The sequence below is a fragment of the Saccopteryx leptura genome, chromosome 3 (genome assembly GCF_036850995.1).
Source record: "Saccopteryx leptura isolate mSacLep1 chromosome 3, mSacLep1_pri_phased_curated, whole genome shotgun sequence".
NCBI lineage: Eukaryota > Metazoa > Chordata > Mammalia > Chiroptera > Emballonuridae > Saccopteryx > Saccopteryx leptura.
This window is the reverse complement of record NC_089505.1, coordinates 93,937,410-93,956,589: the sequence shown is the minus strand read 5'-3', so window position 1 is coordinate 93,956,589 and position 19,180 is coordinate 93,937,410. Positions and strand designations below refer to the sequence as shown.

Genomic DNA, 19,180 nt, shown 5'->3' with positions numbered 1-19,180 from the left:
TAGCAGTGTGACGCCCTCGAGTTTCGGTAAAAGCTAGTGGTTTTGAATTTTTGCCGCCGGTAAGCGGCACTATAGCTGGGACGTGTGTGGGGCGGGGCGTTCGTGTGCGGGGGTTGTCCTGGGGGCGGGGCATGGCGCGGAGGCGAAACCGAACAGACCGGAGGTGGCCTGGCCTGGGGGCGGGACCCTAGGGGTGAGAAAGATACGCTGGGGCCCGCCCAGGGGCGGTTCCTGGGGAGCCGGAGGGGAGCGCTAGCCGAGGCCCGGAAGCGGACGGAGGCGGCCCGGGTCCCCGCTGTCTGCCCGCCATGGACGACGCTGACCGGCAGCTCCTGCGGCGGTGCCGCGTGCAGTTGGTCAGCGAGCTGCAGGTGGCCTCGCTCTGGGACTCTCTGCTGAACCGCGAGCTCTTCACGCCCCGCATGATCGAGGACATCCAGGTGCGCCACCGCCCGCTCCCAGACGGCGCTCTCCGCTGCCCTGGTCGTGCGCAGACTTCCGCCACAGATGGGGATGGCGAGGCCGCGCAGAGGGGGTTCCTGGATCTACAACATAACTTAATGGCCGAGCTTCCCTGTCTGTGCCAACCAGTACCCAGCCCCCTTTCGGGAACTAACTGTGCGGGAACCCCGTTGTTCCTCGCGGCGGCGAGCCCACTAAATTGCCCGGCCGAAGCGAACGCTCCCAGCCCCTCCTGCGGGCTCGCTAACGCGATTCTGCTCCCGCACCGTCAGCGTGCGCTGTCAGCTGCGGCTGTGCTGTGCTTTCGCCAACAAGGAGGCGCGTTTATTATTTTTAGCATGGAGGTGTCCGGCACCCTTAGGCGGCAAACTGCCTGACACCCTGCCCTTGGGCAAATCACTTACCCTCTTTGAGCCACTTTCCTGGGCTGTGAAATGGGGACAACGGTAGAATTAGCCTGCGAGCTAAATGAGATGACAGTAGAGTGTCAGGCACAGAGGGCTCATGGATGGGGTAGTTGACTGTGCCTATCTCCTGTGTTCAATTTATGTTTTGTAAGGGGTTTTGGAGATGAATGGTCTTATGCAGGTAATGGAGGGAATCATAAAGTTAAACAGTAGAGGTTGTCTCTCTAAAAGCATTCCTATCTTTGTCTTATGTGATCCTCCCCAGACCTGTGAGGTGAGGTGGGTACAGGAGGGATTTCCGGCTATGAGGTGCAGAGGTGTGCATAGCTCCCTGTAGGCCCCCGGCCAGTGCCCTGTGGGCTGCTTACAGGGGGAGTGTCCAGTGTCTTCATCACTCAGGAGCTTGGCCTGACCCAGTGAGGACATCTTCAGCAGAACAAATGTCATATGAAAAATTACCAATGAATAATATTAAAAGAAGTCTTATGAGCACCTGCTGCATTGGTGTGTACTGAGGAGTAGAAACAGTTGAGGCCATAGCATGCCTTTTAGTACATTCACAGGCATTTTCATGTCAGATTACCTGATTTACATGTTAGCAGCCCTGGCCAGATAGCTCGGTTGGTTAGAGCATTGTCCTGGTAGGCGAAGGCTGCAGGTTTGATCCCCAGTTAGGACACATACAGGAATGGTTCCATGTGTCTATCTCTCTCACTCCCTCTCCCTCTACAATCAATAAATACATTTTAAAAATTAGCAAAAATCCTTAATTTTTAAAGAATGCTGTGTGAATGATGGGTACCATTTCACCATACCTGGTATGATGGATAAACACACAGGCTTTGGGGCCACGTGGATCTGGGCCCTCATCCTGGCTTTGTTATATATTAGCAAGTTGTAACACCTTTTCATGACTCAGTTTCCCTCTTCCGTAAAGTGGGGATAAGTGTAATTTTAGGTTGTCGAGGGGGACTGAATAAAATGATTCTTTAAACAAGTGTCTGTCTTATTGTGAGTGTTGAGTAACTCTTGAGAGAAGTCAAAACACCACAATCTATTTGTGGAAGTCGGCAGAAAGTTGTTTGGCTACTGAGAATTAGCTCATCAGTGACACTATAGGTCCATGCTGTTCCATGTAGCCATTAGTCACACGTCACTATTTAAATGTAAATCTGAAGTCATTAAAATTAAACAATAAAAAACTCAGTGCCCCAGTCATAGGACACAGGTGTTCAGCGGCCACGTGTGTCTGAGAGCTGCTATACTCGACAGCACAGATAGAGACCCTTTCCATCATCTCGGAAAGTTCCCTCAGACAGCAGTGCTGTAGAACGTTTGAGGACAGGGTGTGGATCCTGAGGGACTTGCCCAGTGCTGGGTCTCAAAGGACAACCACAGATAACCAGTATCTTGTTCTTGTTCCCATCCTGCTGCCTGTCTCAGTGACTGGCCTCACCATCCCCACACCTGTCAAACTTGGCCATTTCTCCATCTTCACAGTCCATCCTATTAATGGCCAGGTCCTGTTGGTTCTCCCTTCTTCTTCCTCTGGTCTCTCCTTTCACTTCTCTCTCTTCCAGCTGCGCCATCTTAGCCGCCACCTGACCTGGCTGGGGCTCGCTCCCTTCATTGTCTACCCTGCCTGCAGGCTGATTTTTCTAAAAGGCAGATCTGTGAGAAGCCACAGCTTTCTTGGCATAACGACACAAATGCCTCATCCCTCATTACTGTTCCCCACTCCAACTTTCATTTCCTGTTTCTCTGAATTCACTATCCATGTTCATTTTTTTTTTTTTTTAAGACAACACATACTTCTTCTCTTACGTTTCTGGAGGTCAAGAGTCCAAAGTGAGTCCTAAGGGTTTAAAGTCAAGGTATTAGCAGGGCTGTTTCCTTCTGGAGGCTAAAGGGAAAACCTGTTCCTTGCCTGCTACAGCTAGAACCGCTGCTCTAGAGGCTGCCAGCATTTCTTGGCTTGTAGCCACATCACCCCAGCTTCCATCATTGCATCTCACTATTCATTTTCTAATGTTCCCTAGGGCCTCAGCTAAGATCCCCTGCTGGAATTCTCTCTGACCATCCAGGACTGAGTTGGGTGCCCCTATACCCTCCTATCCCATGTGCTATCCCTGTGGCACATCTCTCCTTGCTGTGTCATTGTTGATTTGTCTGTTTGCATTCCCCATGTGAGTTATGTCCCTTGAGGACTGAGGCTTTGTGCTGCTGTATTTTCAGCCCTTAGCACAGCACTGGGCACATAGTACACGGCTCCAAAATACTGAATGAATTGAGAGGCAAAAGCAGGCTCAGTTTTTGCCCACATGCCTCATTATTTAGATTTATGCTATCTAGGCAAGAGAGGAACAAGGTCAGAGTCACAGGAAAGTGCCTGAGTAATACTGCCTTGTCTTTCTTTCCAAACAGAGGGCAGGCTCTGGGTCTCGGCATGATCAGGCCAGGCAGCTGATCATAGATCTGGAGACTCGAGGGAGTCGGGCCCTTCCTTTGTTCATCTCCTGCTTAGAGGACACAGGCCAGAATAGCCTGGCTTCGCTGCTGAGAACGAGAAGCCAAGCAGCACAGCGGGATCCAGAGGCTGTCAGACCCCGAGACCTCATGCCTGTGGTGGTCGGACCAATGGGCCTCAAACCTGAGGAGCCGAGAACGGTGAAGTGGGATCCAGGCAAACTTACTCCAGTGGTGTTGGGGCCAGAGGAGCTCTGTCCAGCCACGCTCCATCCAGAGGTTCTCAGACCAGAGGTGCCCAGGCCGGGAGACATTGGTTCTGGCAGCATCCGTGATGTCCGTGAGTACTGAGAACATGGTTGGCAGGTGGGCGTGACCATTGGTATAGCTGGGCAGGCTGAAATTCTGAATTTAATTTTGGTGTTATCTTTCTGAGAACTCCTAGGGGATGAGTGGGATATTCTGGTAAGTCCTTAGGTGGTTTAATTTTGGCAGCCCCTCCTCTAAAAAGCATGAGTATGTATTCTTTTTCTAAACAGATAATTTCACATGACTTGGCTTCTGCTTCACAGATTCTTTCTTCTGTTTGATCAAGTCTGATATGGATGTTCTCTATTGCATTGTTTTATTTTATTTTATTCATTGTATTCTTCAGCACCAGATTTTCTGTTTGATTCTCTTTTTGGTTTCTTCTGTTGAACTTCTCATTTTGTTTGTATATTGTTTTCCAGATTTTGTTGAATTGTCTGTGTTTTCTTGTAGCTAACTGAGCTTCCCTTAAACAATGATTTTGAATTCTTTATTGGGCAAAGCTCAGGTTTTCTTTTCTTTGGGGTCAGTCACTGGAAACTATTGTGATTTTTTGGTGGTGTCATGCTTTCTTGATTTTTCATGTTCCTTAAAGTCTTGTGTTACTGTTTTTACACTTGAGGAAGTATCACCTCCTCCAGTCTTTACTGACTAGCCTCTCCCCACCCCCCTCGAGTGAGAAGCGGTGTAGAGGCAGACAGACAGACTCCCGCATGTGCCCAATTGGGATCCACCTGGCATGTCCACCAGGGGGCGATGCTCAGCCCCTCTGGAGCGTTGCTCTGCTGCAGTTAGAACCATTCTAGCACCTGAGGTGGAGGCCATGGAGCCATCCTCAGCATCCGGGCCAACTTTGCTCCAATGGAGCCTTGGCTGTGGGAGGGGAAGAGAGAGATAGAGAGAAAAGAGAGGGGGAAGGGTGGAGAAGAAAATGGGCGCTTCTCCTGTGTGCCCTGGCCAGGAATCGAACCCGGGACCTCCACACGCCAGGCCGATGCTCTACCACTGAGCCAACCAGCCAGAGCCTAGCCTCTTTCTTTTTGCATCAGCAAGGTGATAGGACTTCTCCACTAGACTCCCGAACTTTGCCAAGGCACTCTTGTCTGTGGGTCATTGTCAGAGCTGGGGTTCTCTGGGGGAAGGCAGTAGAAAATTCCTATTCTGCCATCAGGATGCTGTCACTCTGTCACTTTGTGGATCATTGTTGCTAATCTGAGAAATGAATACATTCCTCAGTAGTGGATAATATTTTGGGGGTGCAGTGGAATTTTGGAAATGAGCAATCATTTTAAAATCAAGTCTGTGGACTAATAGAAACCTTCAGGCTAGGTAAAACAATAAAAACAAACAAACATGGGATGTGAATGCTTCTGTCGGGTAACTTTTTTTTTTTCTTTTCTTTTTATCCCTCTGAAGCTGGAAACGGGGAGAGACAGTCAGACAGACTCCCGCATGCGCCCGACCGGGATCCACCCGGCACGCCCACCAGGGGTGATGCTCTGCCCACCAGGGGGCGATGCTCTGCCCCTCTGGGGCGTCGCTCTGCTGCGACCAGAGCCACTCTAGTGCCTGGGGCAGAGGCCAAGGAGCCATCCCCTGCGCCCGGGCCATCCCTGCTCCAATGGAGCCCCGGCTGCGGGAGGGGAAGAGAGAGACAGAGAGAAAGGAGGGAGGGGGTGGAGAAGCAAATGGGCGCCCCTCCTATGAGCCAACCGGCCAGGGCCTGTCGTGTAACTTTTAAATTGGTGAGAAAATAGTTCCCAATGAGGGGTCCAGGCCTTCCCTGAGCAATGAATGTCACCATCATTGGATCACACTCTAACATGTCTTGGAGGTAGCCACCATGTTCTCTCTGCTTAAAAATAAATATAGGCCCTGGCTGGTTGGCTCAGTGGTAGAGCATTGGCCTGGCATGCAGGAGTCCCGGGTTTGATTCCCGGCCAGGGCACACAGGAGAAGCACCCATCTGCTTCTCCACCCCTCCCCCTCTCCTTCCTCTCTGTCTCTCTCTTCCCCTCCCGCAGCCAAGGCTCCATTGGAGCAAAGTTGGCCCGGGCGCTGAGGATGGTTCTATGGCCTCTGCCTCAGGCACTAGAATGGCTCTGGTCACAACAGAGCAGTGTCCCGGACGGGCAGAGCATCGCCCCCTGGTGGGCATGCTGGGTGGATCTTGGTCAGATGAATGCGGGAGTCTGTCTGACTGCCTCTCTGTTTCCAATTTCAGAAAAATACAAAAAAAAAAAATGTCCAATGACCTTATGGGCTGGTGGCTAGTTGACTTTTAGCTAATTCAAATGAAAACTATTTGACACTGAAGGAAGAAATGAGCATTTTACTCATTCATTCTGCAAACATTTCCCAAGGACCTGCTCTGTGCTGGGCCCTGTGGGTTCCACAGGGTGGGGCCTCTCCTCTCCTAGAGCTCCCTTATATTCCCTTATACCCTCTGCTTTAGAATTCCACATACACGGGACTGCACTGTCCATACTTTGATGGCCTTTTTATTTATTTATTGTTTTACTCGGCATAATGTTTTTGAGATGACCCATGGTGTTGCATGTAGGGGTCGCTCACTCCCGTGCAGGCTGTGTGGCGTTCCTTTGACCTGTTGACGGACCTTCGTGTTGCTCCTCATTTTGGGCACCAGGAGTAAAGGCTTCACCGAACACTGGTGGCCACGTCTTTTTGTGTCCACTGTGCTCCTCTCTCTTGGGTCTACACCTGGGAGTGGCATTGCTGGTCCGAGGGCAGGTGTGTATTTTTTAATCATGAGAAACTTCTAAACAGTTCTCCATGGCGGCGGTGCCCCTTGACCCCTTCCTGTCAGCAGTGTCTGAGGGTTCCCAAGTTCCCACTTCTACGTTGCTGTGGGGGCCGCCCTCACAGAGAGACCGCTGGCCCCTCCCCTGTTGGACCCCGACATTCCTGTTTCCCCTTTTTGTCTCTCTCTCCCAGGTGCTCAGGAGACATTGAGGAGCAACGCTGATTTGGTGAGTCTTCATACGATTTGGGGCCGGTGGCACGGGCGTTGGGTCCTTCTGCACCTCACTCCCCAGGCCCTTCCCGGCAGCTGAGTCAGGAGCCCACTGCTAACCCCTCTCCTGAGTCTAGGTGTCTGTACGTCACACCGCTCATGCTCACCTGGGTCTGGTTTGCCATCTATTCGCTTGTGCCCACAATGCTGGCTGCAGACCCTGCTCTTCCTTCAGAGGGAGGGCAGACCCCAGTTTCTGTCTCATTGCTCCAGACTGTCAACCACACGAGTGAAAACCAGGGGGTCGCCTTCCCTCCTGAGAAATGCCGCGAGACCCCGGTTGATGCTGGTCCCTCTGCTTGGGCAGGCCTACGTCATGAACGCAGACCCCTGTGGCTACTGCCTCATTATCAACAACGTGAGCTTCTGCCCGAAGTCGAGGCTCCGAATCCGCACCGGCTCCAACATCGACTGTGAGAAGCTGCAGCGACGCTTCCGCTTGCTTCACTTCACCGTGGAGGCGAAGTGCAACCTGCCGGCCAAGGTCCGGTCACTGTTCCCATCACTGTCCCCGGTCACTGTCCCTGGTCACTGTCCATGCAGAGGGACGGGTTGAGGCGGGGCAGTGACCTGTGAGGGGCACTGGAAGCAAGTGACTCCCCCAGAGTTGCCCTTACGTCTGTAGGACCGAGCAAGGGAGTACGGCTCAGTGGTTACCAGTGTAAGGTTCAGATTCAGAGACCTGGGTGGAGGACTGGCTCTCCTGGTACCTGCTGGGTCACGCCTGAGCCTTGGTTTTATTGTCTAGACAGCAAGAACAGGACTCACCTCCAAGGGTCGCTGTGAGGGTTAAATGATCAGTGCCCAAGTACAGCACCTTTCCCCAAGGACGGTGACTATTGTGACTATTAACGACTGTCATTACTTCAGAATTGGGCCTGGGAGCAGGGAAGGTGCTCTGCCCAGGTGTTCCGGTGGGCTCAGGATGGGGACCTGGTCCGTCCATGTTCTGGCTCACCTGCAACCTTCTCTTTGTAGCAAATGGTCCAGGCTCTATTGGAGCTGTCCCGGCGGGACCATGCGGCCCTGGACTGCTGTGTGGTGGTCATCCTCTCTCACGGCTGTCAGGTAGGAGGCCTCAGCTTCCCGGCAGGCACCTGGGCAGGCTGTACCGACAGGCATGCGGGAGCGCCGTTCTTTCCTGTGCCCAGGACACCCTTGGCTTTGTGGGAAGTGCCATGGGGCCCTGTCTGCCTCCCATTGTTTCCTTGAGAGCCACCTGGCTCTCTGAGGAGTTGGAGTCTCCTCTTGGGTGGCGTGGTGTTCCTGGGAGAAGCCATCTGGGAGAGGCAGGGAGGAGACAAGCTCTGCTCACGAAGCTGCTACCCCCAGATTTTGTTCTGTGCCGGCACAGCACATAAGAGCTCCCAGCTCCTGCCTCGGTCCTGCTGGGCATGGCTCCGGGCCCTTTGCTGCTGGCTGGGCGTCAGGACACTGAGGCCCACTCTGCGTGTGGCCACTGATGTGCTGGGTCATTGTGTCCAAGGCTATTCTCCTTCCTGGGCCTCAGTTTCCTCATCTTTTAAGTTGAGGTCCTCACAGAGCATGCTGTATGGCCTGTAGCCAGACAGGGGCTGTCCCTTAGGTTGTTTCCTTCATGGCGTGGTCACTAAACCAGCATCATGGGCACCACCTGGCAGCTGGTGAGCATGCAGACTCCCGGGCCCCACCCAGCCCTCCTCATTCAGAGCCTGCACTTGACCAGGATCCCGTGCACATGAAGTTTGAGAAGACTTGATCTACAGTGGTCGAGCAGCATGAGAGGCACCTGAAGTATCTGGTTGCTGGTCTCCTCTCTCAGGGTTTCTGATTTAGGAGGTCTGGGTGGGGCCCAGAATCTGGATGTCTTTCAACTTCCAGGTGATGCTGATAGTACTGCTCTGGGGACCACGCTTGGAGAGCCACTGATCTAGAAGAAGCTGGCTGTCTGAGTGGCACTCTCCAGTTAGGCTTTTTTGGCCCCTATAGACCTGTGAGTTTGAGACTCTTGGAATGGAAGATGACCAGGGCCCATCCAGAACCAACCTGCTCTGTCTAAATCAGCCTGTGCCCCTGGCGGGGACCTTCTGAACGCTGGCCTCTCTTGCCGCCTCCTCTGAGCCTCTGAACAGGCTGTTGGGATTCTACCTGATATCTTGGTTTTGTAACCAGGATTCTTGGTCTCCTAGGCCAGCCACCTCCAGTTCCCGGGGGCTGTTTATGGCACAGATGGGTGTCCTGTGTCCATTGAGAGAATCGTGAACATCTTCAATGGAACCAGCTGCCCCAGCTTGGGAGGGAAGCCCAAGCTCTTTTTCATCCAGGCCTGTGGCGGAGGTAAGTGGGTCCTCAGCGCCCCTGCAGAAGAAGCTGGAGGGGGAGGGGCCACCGCCGCCTGCTTCTCCATCCAGCCCCTCACGATGTCCCGGGGGGTCTCCAGGCAGTCAGAGGGTCCCAAACATGGTCACTGTTGTCTGAATGGCAGCACCTGCATCTGGCTAGAGTGGGCCTCAGCTTCATCCAGCTTTTCGAGGCGAGGGTCTTGGTCCCACAGGGCTGTAGCCAGAGGCGCCTGCAGCTTCGGCAGCTTCGGCTGCAGAGACTTGACAAAAATAAACACAGCGGAGGAGAAAGAAAAACTCCATTTTCCTGTCATCATTCTCCTGACCTCCATCAGCTAGACCTCCTTTCCACCACCCCAAGGAAGGGAGGCCAGCTTTCTGGGCAAGTTACAGTCAGGGTGCCCTCAGCCCTGTGCCCATCCCAGTATATCCATTTTCAGTAGCACAGAGGATCTTGGCGGTGTCTTTGGACTCCTTAGTGGGGCCTACAAGTTCCTTGGTTAACCGGCCCCGACACTTTGTGTCCCCAAGCCTGGCATGCTGTGCCCGTCCAGCACTGCTCAACCTTCCCAGATGTCACAGGCTCTGGTTATGCCTCAGCCTTTCCCTGGGCCATCCTCTCTTGTCTCCTGGCCAACTCTTAAGCATCCATCCTTCTGATTATAACTTACTGTCACCGCCTCCAGGAAGTCTTCCCTAAACACCCGCTTCCTTGAACAGTCAGGGTCAACTGGCCCTTGTGCTCCTGCAGCTGCTGTTCTTCCATCACAGCACCTTCTCCTGGTGTTCACACGGCCTCATCCCCTGGTCAGCTGTCCACGGGCAGGGCCAGGCCTGTCTGCCTACAGCTGGCACAGAGCTCACAGTTTGGTTGCATCTTATGTAGATTTTAATTATTTCAACTTGACTTTGAAATAGAACCCTCTATAAATATCTGTGAGTAAACTTGGACATAACATAGACTCCTGCCATTCAAAAGCAAAACAACTCACTGGGGAGAGAAAGATTCCAACTCTGGAATGCAGCTGCCTTTGGAGTCCAGGTCCCCGCTCGGCCCCCAGCAGGCTGTGGTTAACGCTATTGCCACACGGGGGCGGTCTGTAGGCTGAGAACAGGAATACAGAAATGTCTGCGGTCTCTGTATCTGGAGGGGTGTCCTGTTGTTTTACATGCATCTGAAAATCTGTCCTGGATTTTGGTGACTCTTAGGTTGCTATTTTTAAAGTCCACTGTTGTTACAATTGGAAAAATTTAAAAGTCGTCTAACCCCCTTCCTTAAGAGGCCGTGCAGGTACCAGGGCAGAAAAATGTGCGTCCGCGTCGGTCACTTTGGGGTGGAATGTCCGTAAGTAGCGTGATCTGAGGTGACACAGCATGACGATGCACTTGGCCGAAGCGGATGGGCCTCTGTGGGGCCGAGCTGTTCATTTTGGGTGACGCCTGTTCAGAATTTTAGGGCTCACGCTGAGAAGGCAGAAGGAAGCACAATATGTTACCGTGGTTGTGGATTGTGTGTGCTGAGGGACTGCTCCTCTTCCCGGATGGGGAAGCTAGCCCTGCCCCCCAGGGGGTTGGTTCTGAGTCAGTGGGGCTCTTTAAGGACAAAGCTGTGCATAAAGTGCAGAACCCCGGCGCCAGGCTGTCACATCAGATCTGTAGCATGAGGATGCCACTTGAAGGCACACACGGCTAGCGTCCGCTGTCTGACTCACTCTCCCCACACCCCCCTCCTCTTGGATCCTGTTGCGTCTGCCCCACCCCTGTCTCCTTAGGGCCTTCTTGTCAGCCCCCACCGAAGTGCCCCCTCCCCCTGCTGCATGGGCAGTTGTCCCACGCTCACATCTCAGGTTCCCTCCCCTGTTCCGCGTAAGTCATTCCCAGACACCTAGGCCAGATCCCAGAATCTCAGCCAAGAAAATAACCAGAAGTAGCGACCTGAGTAAGCTCTGGTCCAGCGTGCACATACCTCAGACGCCCCTCTTTGCGGGCCTGGCGGCCTCTGTGGAGAAGAGCAGGGGGCTGAGAGGCAGACAGGGATAAGGCAGAGTCCTGGACCCTGCACGTGAGCTGTGAGAATGGAAATCACCGAGTTTCTAAGCTTCAGCTGTATGGGGGCAGAGGTCGGTCGATGTTGGAGTTATTGTTATGGGGCTGCTGGAACTATCCTGCAGATGGGACCCCAGCCTCCCTAGGTGAACGTGACCTCTCTCCCTCCTTGTCATTTCCTACCATAGGTCCAGCCACTCACGCTGCCCGTTCTCCTGCCTGTGGGCCTGCCCGATGGGCCATTTTCCCTACCAGGACTGTTCTCAGTCTCCCATCGGAGGCTGGGGCCCAGTCCCCTGCTCCAGAAACCCTCCCCTCAGGAACCCTCTGGGCCACGTCCCCTCTGCCTGTTCTCCTGAAGCTCTTTCTAGCTGCCGTCTTTCCTGAGTAGCCTGTGATACCCGCTCCGCTTCCCAGGAACTCATTCTCGGAGACCTCCTCAGGGTCACCACCCTGGTGCCTCTGGCTGAGCTGTGTGTGGCCTGAGTCTTGCCTTGACCATTCTGTTTTCCAGGCCTTCCACTGCTTTGGGGGCATTTGGATTTTAACATCAAAAAGACAGACTGTGACAGTGGCCCTGGCCAGTTGGCTTTGTGGTAGAGCGTCAGCCTGGCGTGCAGGAGTCCTGGGTTTGATTCCCGGCCAGGGCACACAGGAGAAGCGCCCATCTGCTTCTCCACCCCTCCCCCTCTCCTTCCTCTCTGTCTCTCTCTTCCCCTCCCGCAGTCAAGGCTCCACTGGAGCAAAGTTGGCCCGGGCGCTGAGGATGGCTCTATGGCCTCTGCTTCAGGTGCTAGAATGGCTCTGGTTGCAACAGAGCAACGCCCCAGATGGGCAGAGCATCGCTCCCTGGTGGGCATGCTGGGTGGATCCCGGTCGGGCACATGCAGGAGTCTGTCTGACTGCCTCCCTGTTTCCAGCTTCGGAAAAATGCAAAAAAAAAAAAAAAAAAAGACTGTGACAATTTAAAGTCACCCAAACCCTGTAAGCCTGACACAGCCGTCTCATTCTAGCCTCTTACCTTGGTCCCGGCCCACGCCTCAGTCTGCATTTATTTCTCCTCTCACATAATCCCTTCTGCGTGGCCCCACACCTCCACAGCCTTCCCCGTCGCCAGTTCAGATGATGACTTAACCTTCCTGCTTTAGTGCTATGCGCCCACTAAACCATTTCCCTAATGTTGACCATTTAGGGAATATCTAATTTTTGGCTCTCATGTCCACAAATGTCTTTATATAGAGGGCTTCTGGCTCCACCTGAATTACTACATTTCCTTAGGGAATTCCTGGGTCAGAAGCTGTAAACATCTCCATGGGTCCTATCACCTGTGACTTGATGCCTCCTTCGAATCCATAAAAGGACTTGAGGTAGTAGCTTCAGAGGTCCGAGTGGTGCAGCAGAACAAGATAGAGGAGGTGCAAGGAAGAGCAGGTTTGGAGTCTGGAGATGCCCCCTGGGAGGTCCTGCCCGCCTGTGGCGGCCGCCTGCAGACTTGGCTTGCGCTTCCCAGCGGCCAAGGGGGGACAGGGTAAGGTAGAATCACGCATAAGGTCCCCCTGGTATATTCCCAAGACAGAACCAAGGATGGCGACTTCTCTTCCTTTGGTTGTCTTGAAGGGGGTGCTCTATGATGTTGTGGACAGTCTCCTCAACTATCATCCTACAAAAAGAAAAGGTGCATTTTATATGGTGTTATATAAAATTCTAAGTCTTAATGCACGTTTTATAAGTTTGGGCACTGAACAACCTGGACAGAAGAATCCCATCTTCTTACTTTGTGTCTTCCCTCAGTGCCTGTGTGGATGCTCTGCGTGCCAGGGGTACTGCGTGTGCGTGTGTGTGCGCGCGCGTGTGCGTGTGCCTGCCACCTGTACCATAGACCGTGATTTTAAAGAAGGCTCTGTAATGATCCTTCATTAGGAAAAGCCTCATGATGCTGTGATCGAGGAATGAAGCATGATTAGTTGAACCTGTGAATCAGCAGGTAGAAACAAGTCGACAAACACCTGGAAGGAGATGCAGCCAGCTGTTGGCCATGGTTGCCTTCAGGTGCTGCCGACCCGGCTGGGCTATGCTTTGTTTTGAATCATCACGTAGAGATTTAATGTGTGGTGGTGAAGAGGCCATTAATGTGGTTAGAAAAGCAGCCAGCCTGACTTGTGGTGGCACAGTGGATAAAGTGTCAACCTGGAATGCTGAGGTCACTGCTTCGAAACCCCAAACTTGCCTGGTCAGGGTACATAAGAGTAGATACTTCCCACCCTCCACCCCCACATTTTTCTCTCTCTCTCTAAAAAAAAATTAATAAGTAAAATCTTAAAAAAAAAAACCCACCCGGCCCTGGCCAGTTGGCTCAGCGGTAGAGCGTCGGCCTGGAGTGCGGGGGTCCCGGGTTCGATTCCCGGCCAGGGCACATAGGAGAAGCGCCCATTTGCTTCTCCACCCCCTCCCTCCTTCCTCTCTGTCTCTCTCTTCCCCTCCCGCAGCCAAGGCTCCATTGGAGCAAGGATGGCCCAGGCGCTGGGGATGGTTCCTTGGCCTCTGCCCCAGGTGCTAGAGTGGCTCTGGTCGCAGCAGAGCGATGCCCGGAGGGGCAGAGCATCGCCCCCTGGTGGGCAGAGCGTAGCCCCTGGTGGGCGTGCCGGGTGGATCCTGGTCGGGCGCATGCGGGAGTCTGTCTGTCTCTCCCCGTTTCCAGCTTCAGAAAAGTAAAATTAAAAAAAACCCAAAAACCCACCGAACTACAAAATAACCACTGTAAACTTATGAGATCGAAAATAATTCATGCTCATTAAACCACACACACACATCAAAGACTTTAGAGGTATATGAAGATGAAAGTAAAAGTCCTCTGTCATCCCTGTTCCCAATCTTGTTCCCCAGAGGTAGTAGCCATTTTTAATAATTGGCATGTTTTCTTCCAGGATTTTTGTTTCTCATTCATCCATTCATCCATCCATCTGTCCATCCATCCTTCCATCCTTCCATCCTGCATATGCCAAGTGGATCATATGTTATATACTGTTTTGTGACCTTTTTTGGTAATTTTTAAAATATTTAAAAACATTGTGGTACAGTGCACATACAACTTAGGTGTATAGCTCAGTGGTATTAACCCAGTCATGTTGTTGGGTGACTGTCATGACCATCTATCTCCAGAATGCTTTTCATTCTGCCAGACTGAAACCCTGTACCCAGTAAACACTAACTCCCCATTCTACCCCTCCCCAACCCAGTAACCACTATTCTATTTTCTGTTTCTGTGAGTTGGACTACTCTAGGCACCTCTTATAAGTAGAATCTTATATTTATCTTCTTATGACTGGCTTATTTTACTTTGCTTAATGTCTTCACGGTTCATCCATACTATGACATGTATCAGAATTTCCTTCCCTTTTAAAGGCTGAAATAATGTGACTTGGGTTTTTTTGCTTTTTTTTTTTTTTTTTTTTTTGCATTTTTCCGAAGCTGGAAACGGGGAGGCAGTCAGACAGACTCCCGCATACGCCCGACCTGGATCCTCTGGCATGCCCACCAGGGGGTGATGCTCTGCCCATCTGGGGTGTTACTCTGTTGCATCCAGAGCCATTCTAGCACCTGAGGCAGAGGCCACAGAGCCATCCTCAGCGCCTGGGCCAACTTTGCTCCAATGGAGCCTTGGCTGTAGGAGGGGAAGAGAGAGAGAGGAAGGAGAGGAGGAGGGATGGATAAGTAGATGGGCACTTCTTCTGTGTGCCCTGGCTGGGAATCGAACCCGGGACTCCTGCACGCCAGGCCGATGCTCTACCACTGAGCCAACCGGCCAGGGTGACTTGTTTTATTTTTTAATGACATAACATTTTAGCCATTTTGAAGTATATAATTCAGTGGCATTAATAAGTACCTTTACATCAGCGCTATCTAACTCCAGAACTTTTTCATCATCCTGAAAAGAACCCTGTACCCGTGAGCAGTTACTCTCTGTTCCTGCCTTCTCCTAGCCCCTGGCGGCAGCTAATCTGCTTTCTTCTCTATGGATTTACTATTCTGGTCATTTCAGATAAATGGAAACACAGGAGGAGGCCTCTTGTGTCTGGCTTCTTTCACTTGGTATGCATTCAAAATTGATCCACGTGTGTTATGGGTCAGTACTTCGTTACCTTTTTTTTTTTTTTACAGAGACAGAGAGTCAAAGAGAGGGATAGATAGGGACAGACAGACAGGAACAGAGAGAGATGAGAAGCATCAATCATCAGTTTTTTGTTGCGACACCTTAGTTGTTCATTGATTGCTTTCTCATATGTGCCTTGACCATGGGGCTACAGCAGACCAAGTAACCCCTTGCTCAAGCCAGTGACCTTGGGTCCAAGCTGGTGAGCTTTGCTCAAACCAGATGAGCCCACACTCAAGCTGGCAACCTTGGTGTCTTGAACCTGGGTCCTCTGCATCCCAGTCCGACGCTCTATCCACTGCGCCACCGCTTGGTCAGGCACTTCATTCCTTTTTAAGTCTAACTAGTATTCCATTTACTGTTTCTGCCACATTTTATCTGTTAATCTGTGGATGGACACTTGGGTTGTTTCCACCTTTTGCCTATTGTGAATAATATTGCTGTGCGCCTTTGTGTACAAGTTTTTGTTTGGATACCTGTTTTCAATTCTTTTGGTTGTATACCTTGTAACTTTTTTCTTCTTCTTTTTTTTAAGTGAGAAGAGGGGAGGTAGTGAGGCAGACTCCCGCATGCACCCCGACTGGGATTCACTAGGCGACCCTGTCTGGGGCTGGTGTTCGAGTACTGAGCTATTTTTAGCACCTGAGGCTGATCGCTTGAACTAACCGAGCTATCCTCAGTGCCTGGAGCCATACTCGAACTCACTGATGGCAGGAGGAGAAGAGGAAGAGAAGGGGGAGAGGGCAGGGGAAAGCAGATGATCACTTCTCCTGTGTACCCAGACTGGGAATTGAACCTGGGACATCCATATGCCTGGGCCGATGCTCTATCCATTGAACCACCGGCCAGGGCCTACCTTATAACTTTTTATAGCTGTTTTTAAAATTTCTGCATCTTCCCACCCTCTGCCCCCAAGTTTTACTTAATAAAGGTGTACAACTTTTGTTGTAGGAAAAAGTAAAGCTTCTATTTCAGTTTCCTGCTCATGTTTGCCCCGCTCTAGAAGGACTCAGGCAGTCTTGGGTTGGGGACAGGCTACATGGAGCGGGAGCTCTGGTCTGTGTGTTTCAGTGACAAATGTATCTATTTTTGCTTCCTGAAGAGCAGAAAGACCATGGGTTTGAGGTGGTCTCCACCTTCCCTGAGGACAGGACCCCTGGCAGTAACCCCGAGTCAGATGCTGCCCCATTCCAGGATGACCCAGGCCACTGTGACCAGCCAGATGCTGTGTCTAGTTTGCCCACACCAAGTGACATCTTTGTGTCTTACTCCACCTTCCCAGGTGAGTGCATCTGCCAGTGGGTTCCCCTACCTGTCCTAGAAGCAATTGTGTTGTGAAAGAAAAGACCTGTGTGTGAGTCTTGGTTCTGCCTCTTGCCACCTGCGTGATGCTGAGCAAGTTACTGCACCTCTCTGAGTCTCGGGTTAAGGCAAGCGAGGTGCCTAGGATAAAAAATTTAAGGAGGCATGCGCCCTTGGGCTTGTGTGCCTCACCCACTGCTTGGCCTTGCCTCAATTTTCTCATCTTTAAAATGGGAATAATCATCATACCTCAGGGGTGGTCATGGGGATTAACAGGGTGGCTGGACATCACTGAGCACAGTGCCTGGGACACAGCAGTGGGACAGGTGTTAGTCTTCCTCCTTTCTTGTCCCTCAGGGAAGTCACTTGACTTCTCTGAGCTTTGGTTTCCTTGTTGGGAAACATCCTCATAACCAATGTCACGAGGTGACGGTGAGGATGAAATAAGCTCACAAGTGGGACAGAGCACAGAGATGTGGGCTGCTCCTGCTGGAGGTGTAAATGGGTCAGCGTCCAGAGGAGGTCCCTGCCTGCAGGCCTGGGGAGGGGACCGCTCTCCGACAAAGTTCAGCCTTTCTCTTTCCAAAGGTTTTGTCTCCTGGAGGGATCCCAAGCGTGGCTCTTGGTACATCGAGACCCTGGATGGCATTTTTGAGCAGTGGGCTCACTCTGAAGACCTGCAGAGCCTCCTGCTCAGGGTGAGCCCCGCCTCCTGGGAAGGGGAGGGCAGGCTGCTGGGAGGGACAGGTGTGGGGGAGCAGGTAGAGCACAGGCGAAAGATGGGGAAACCCCAGCTGCTTCTGCACTTCAGCTTGCTGTGAGTCGGGGCTGTTGCTTCTCTAATGCATGTCACTGCCGACAGTGACATTTGCCCCTTATTCCCAGGGCCACCATCCTCAGCTTTTCGGAGGTCCCCAGCCTGACACGTTCCGCTCTCCCCACTGACAGAGCTGGTCCTCAGCACCAGGGTTGGCTCGCTCAGTGGCCAGACAGCATGGCATCCCCGAGGGCAGGTTGTGGGGCTGTCCCTGTACCCTTTGCCCCACTGCATGGTCATCTGCTCTTAACCCCCAGGAATCGTGAATCCTCATTAGGATGTCCCCTTCTCGGGAGGCCCCAGCGAGAGACCAGAGAAGGACAGTCTGATGGGGCCCCAGACTCACTAAGTGAAATCCCACTCCTCCGAGGGTCCCCGAGCTCACCGGGGCCCCACCTACTCCGCTCAGGTGTTCTGTGCCGTGAGAAGGGGTTGTGTGGGCTGGGACCCCTCCTTTTGTCCGAGGAGGCTCTGGCTCTGTGCTTTGCTGAGCAGAGTGGAGAGAAGTCCAAGTGTAGGGCCCCCACGTGCCATGGTCCTGGGCAGGTGGACATCAGGCAGCCTGGGTGGGGGGTGGGGGTCCAACAGGGCCAAGTAGTACCCTCCGGTCCTGGGGCCCGTCGCTTCTCTACTCTTCAAGCAAGCCTTTCATTCTGATTTGAACTTTGTCAATTTTTTGAATTTTGAAATTTTGAATTCTGAGTTTTCTTAACTTGTGGTTGAGATGCTTGTTCTTTAACACCCCCCCCCCCCAGGAGGCTGCAGTTAGAGCCATTTAAAAGTGCTTATTCAGGGAACATGCTCCCAAGCTCCTCTTCAGTTCCAGAAATTGAAGGAATTCTGTACTTCGATCGAGAGAACTCACAGACCTCCCTGTGGTCGTGTTTTCACAGGTCGCCAACGCTGTTTCGGAGAAAGGGATTTACAAACAGATTCCTGGTTGTTTTAATTTCCTCCGGAAAAAACTCTTCTTTAAAACTTAGTGAAGCCAGGGCCCAAGACCCCCCTGCCTTACCTTTCACCCCAAAACTTTCCTGCTCCCCGTCTGGGGTCCGGGGTCGACTGAGGCCTGGGTTTCTCTTCAACTGCAGCTGTCATGCATTGGGAGGATTTTGTAGCGTGTTGAAGGTTGGCTCCTCAGCTGGTGGCAGACGGGCTCTTGGCAGCGACCAAATTGGAGCCCAGTGACTGCCAACAGAGGAAGAGGAGCGGAAGAATGCCCTGGACAGCGTGTGGCTTTCGGCCAGTGGCTGGCTGCCCGGCTAGCGACCGTGTCTGACATCCTTGTATTTTCTCTAGAGCAGCGCTTCTCAACAACTGCACCATGGACATTTGGAGCCAGATAATTCATGCTGGGGTGGGGGTGGGGTGCTTTCCTGACAGTATCCCTGGCCTCTACCCACTAAGGGCCAGGAGCACCCCTCCCTGAAGAGTGATCAGAAATGTCTTCAGACATTGTCAGGTGTCCCCTGGTGGGCCCCCACTGGAGAACCACCGAACTGTGAGACTTTTTTTTTTTTTAGCTACAAACCAACCAACATCTCTCTCAGATCAGCAAGTTTAGGGCTACTGGAGGCTGAACGGTTGGAATCTGTGGATCTTAACCAAAGTCTTAAAAATTATTAATTTTTCCTGTATTGCAGTATTCTTAAAGAAATAAACCTTAGGTGTATATGGACTCTCTTTTGCCTATTTCCCCCCTCATTTTGCTTAAACATGTTCTTCATTATAAAGGAGACTTTTGCTTTTTTGGGGGAGAAACATTTCATTTAATCTTCACCCTGACCCCATCCCAGGAGGTGACTGGGGTGGGAGCCACGTGCTCAGGGAGGTCAGATTGCTTGTTGAGTGGAACACCGTTAACTG

The 19,180-nt window shown here is 52.2% G+C and overlaps 1 protein-coding gene across 1 annotated transcript; it reads left to right on the top strand.

Annotated features, from left to right (window-relative positions):
- The first annotated feature begins 213 nt into the window (after positions 1-213).
- Positions 214-18,992, top strand: CASP9 (caspase 9). Its single transcript, XM_066375147.1, has 9 exons — positions 214-440; positions 3,294-3,675; positions 6,600-6,634; positions 6,986-7,162; positions 7,657-7,746; positions 8,847-8,994; positions 16,298-16,477; positions 17,086-17,195; positions 18,208-18,992. Exons 1-9 carry the CDS (start codon positions 309-311, stop codon positions 18,295-18,297), a joined length of 1,344 nt encoding a protein of 447 aa, XP_066231244.1. The 5' UTR covers positions 214-308; the 3' UTR covers positions 18,298-18,992.
- Positions 18,993-19,180: the final 188 nt, after the last annotated feature.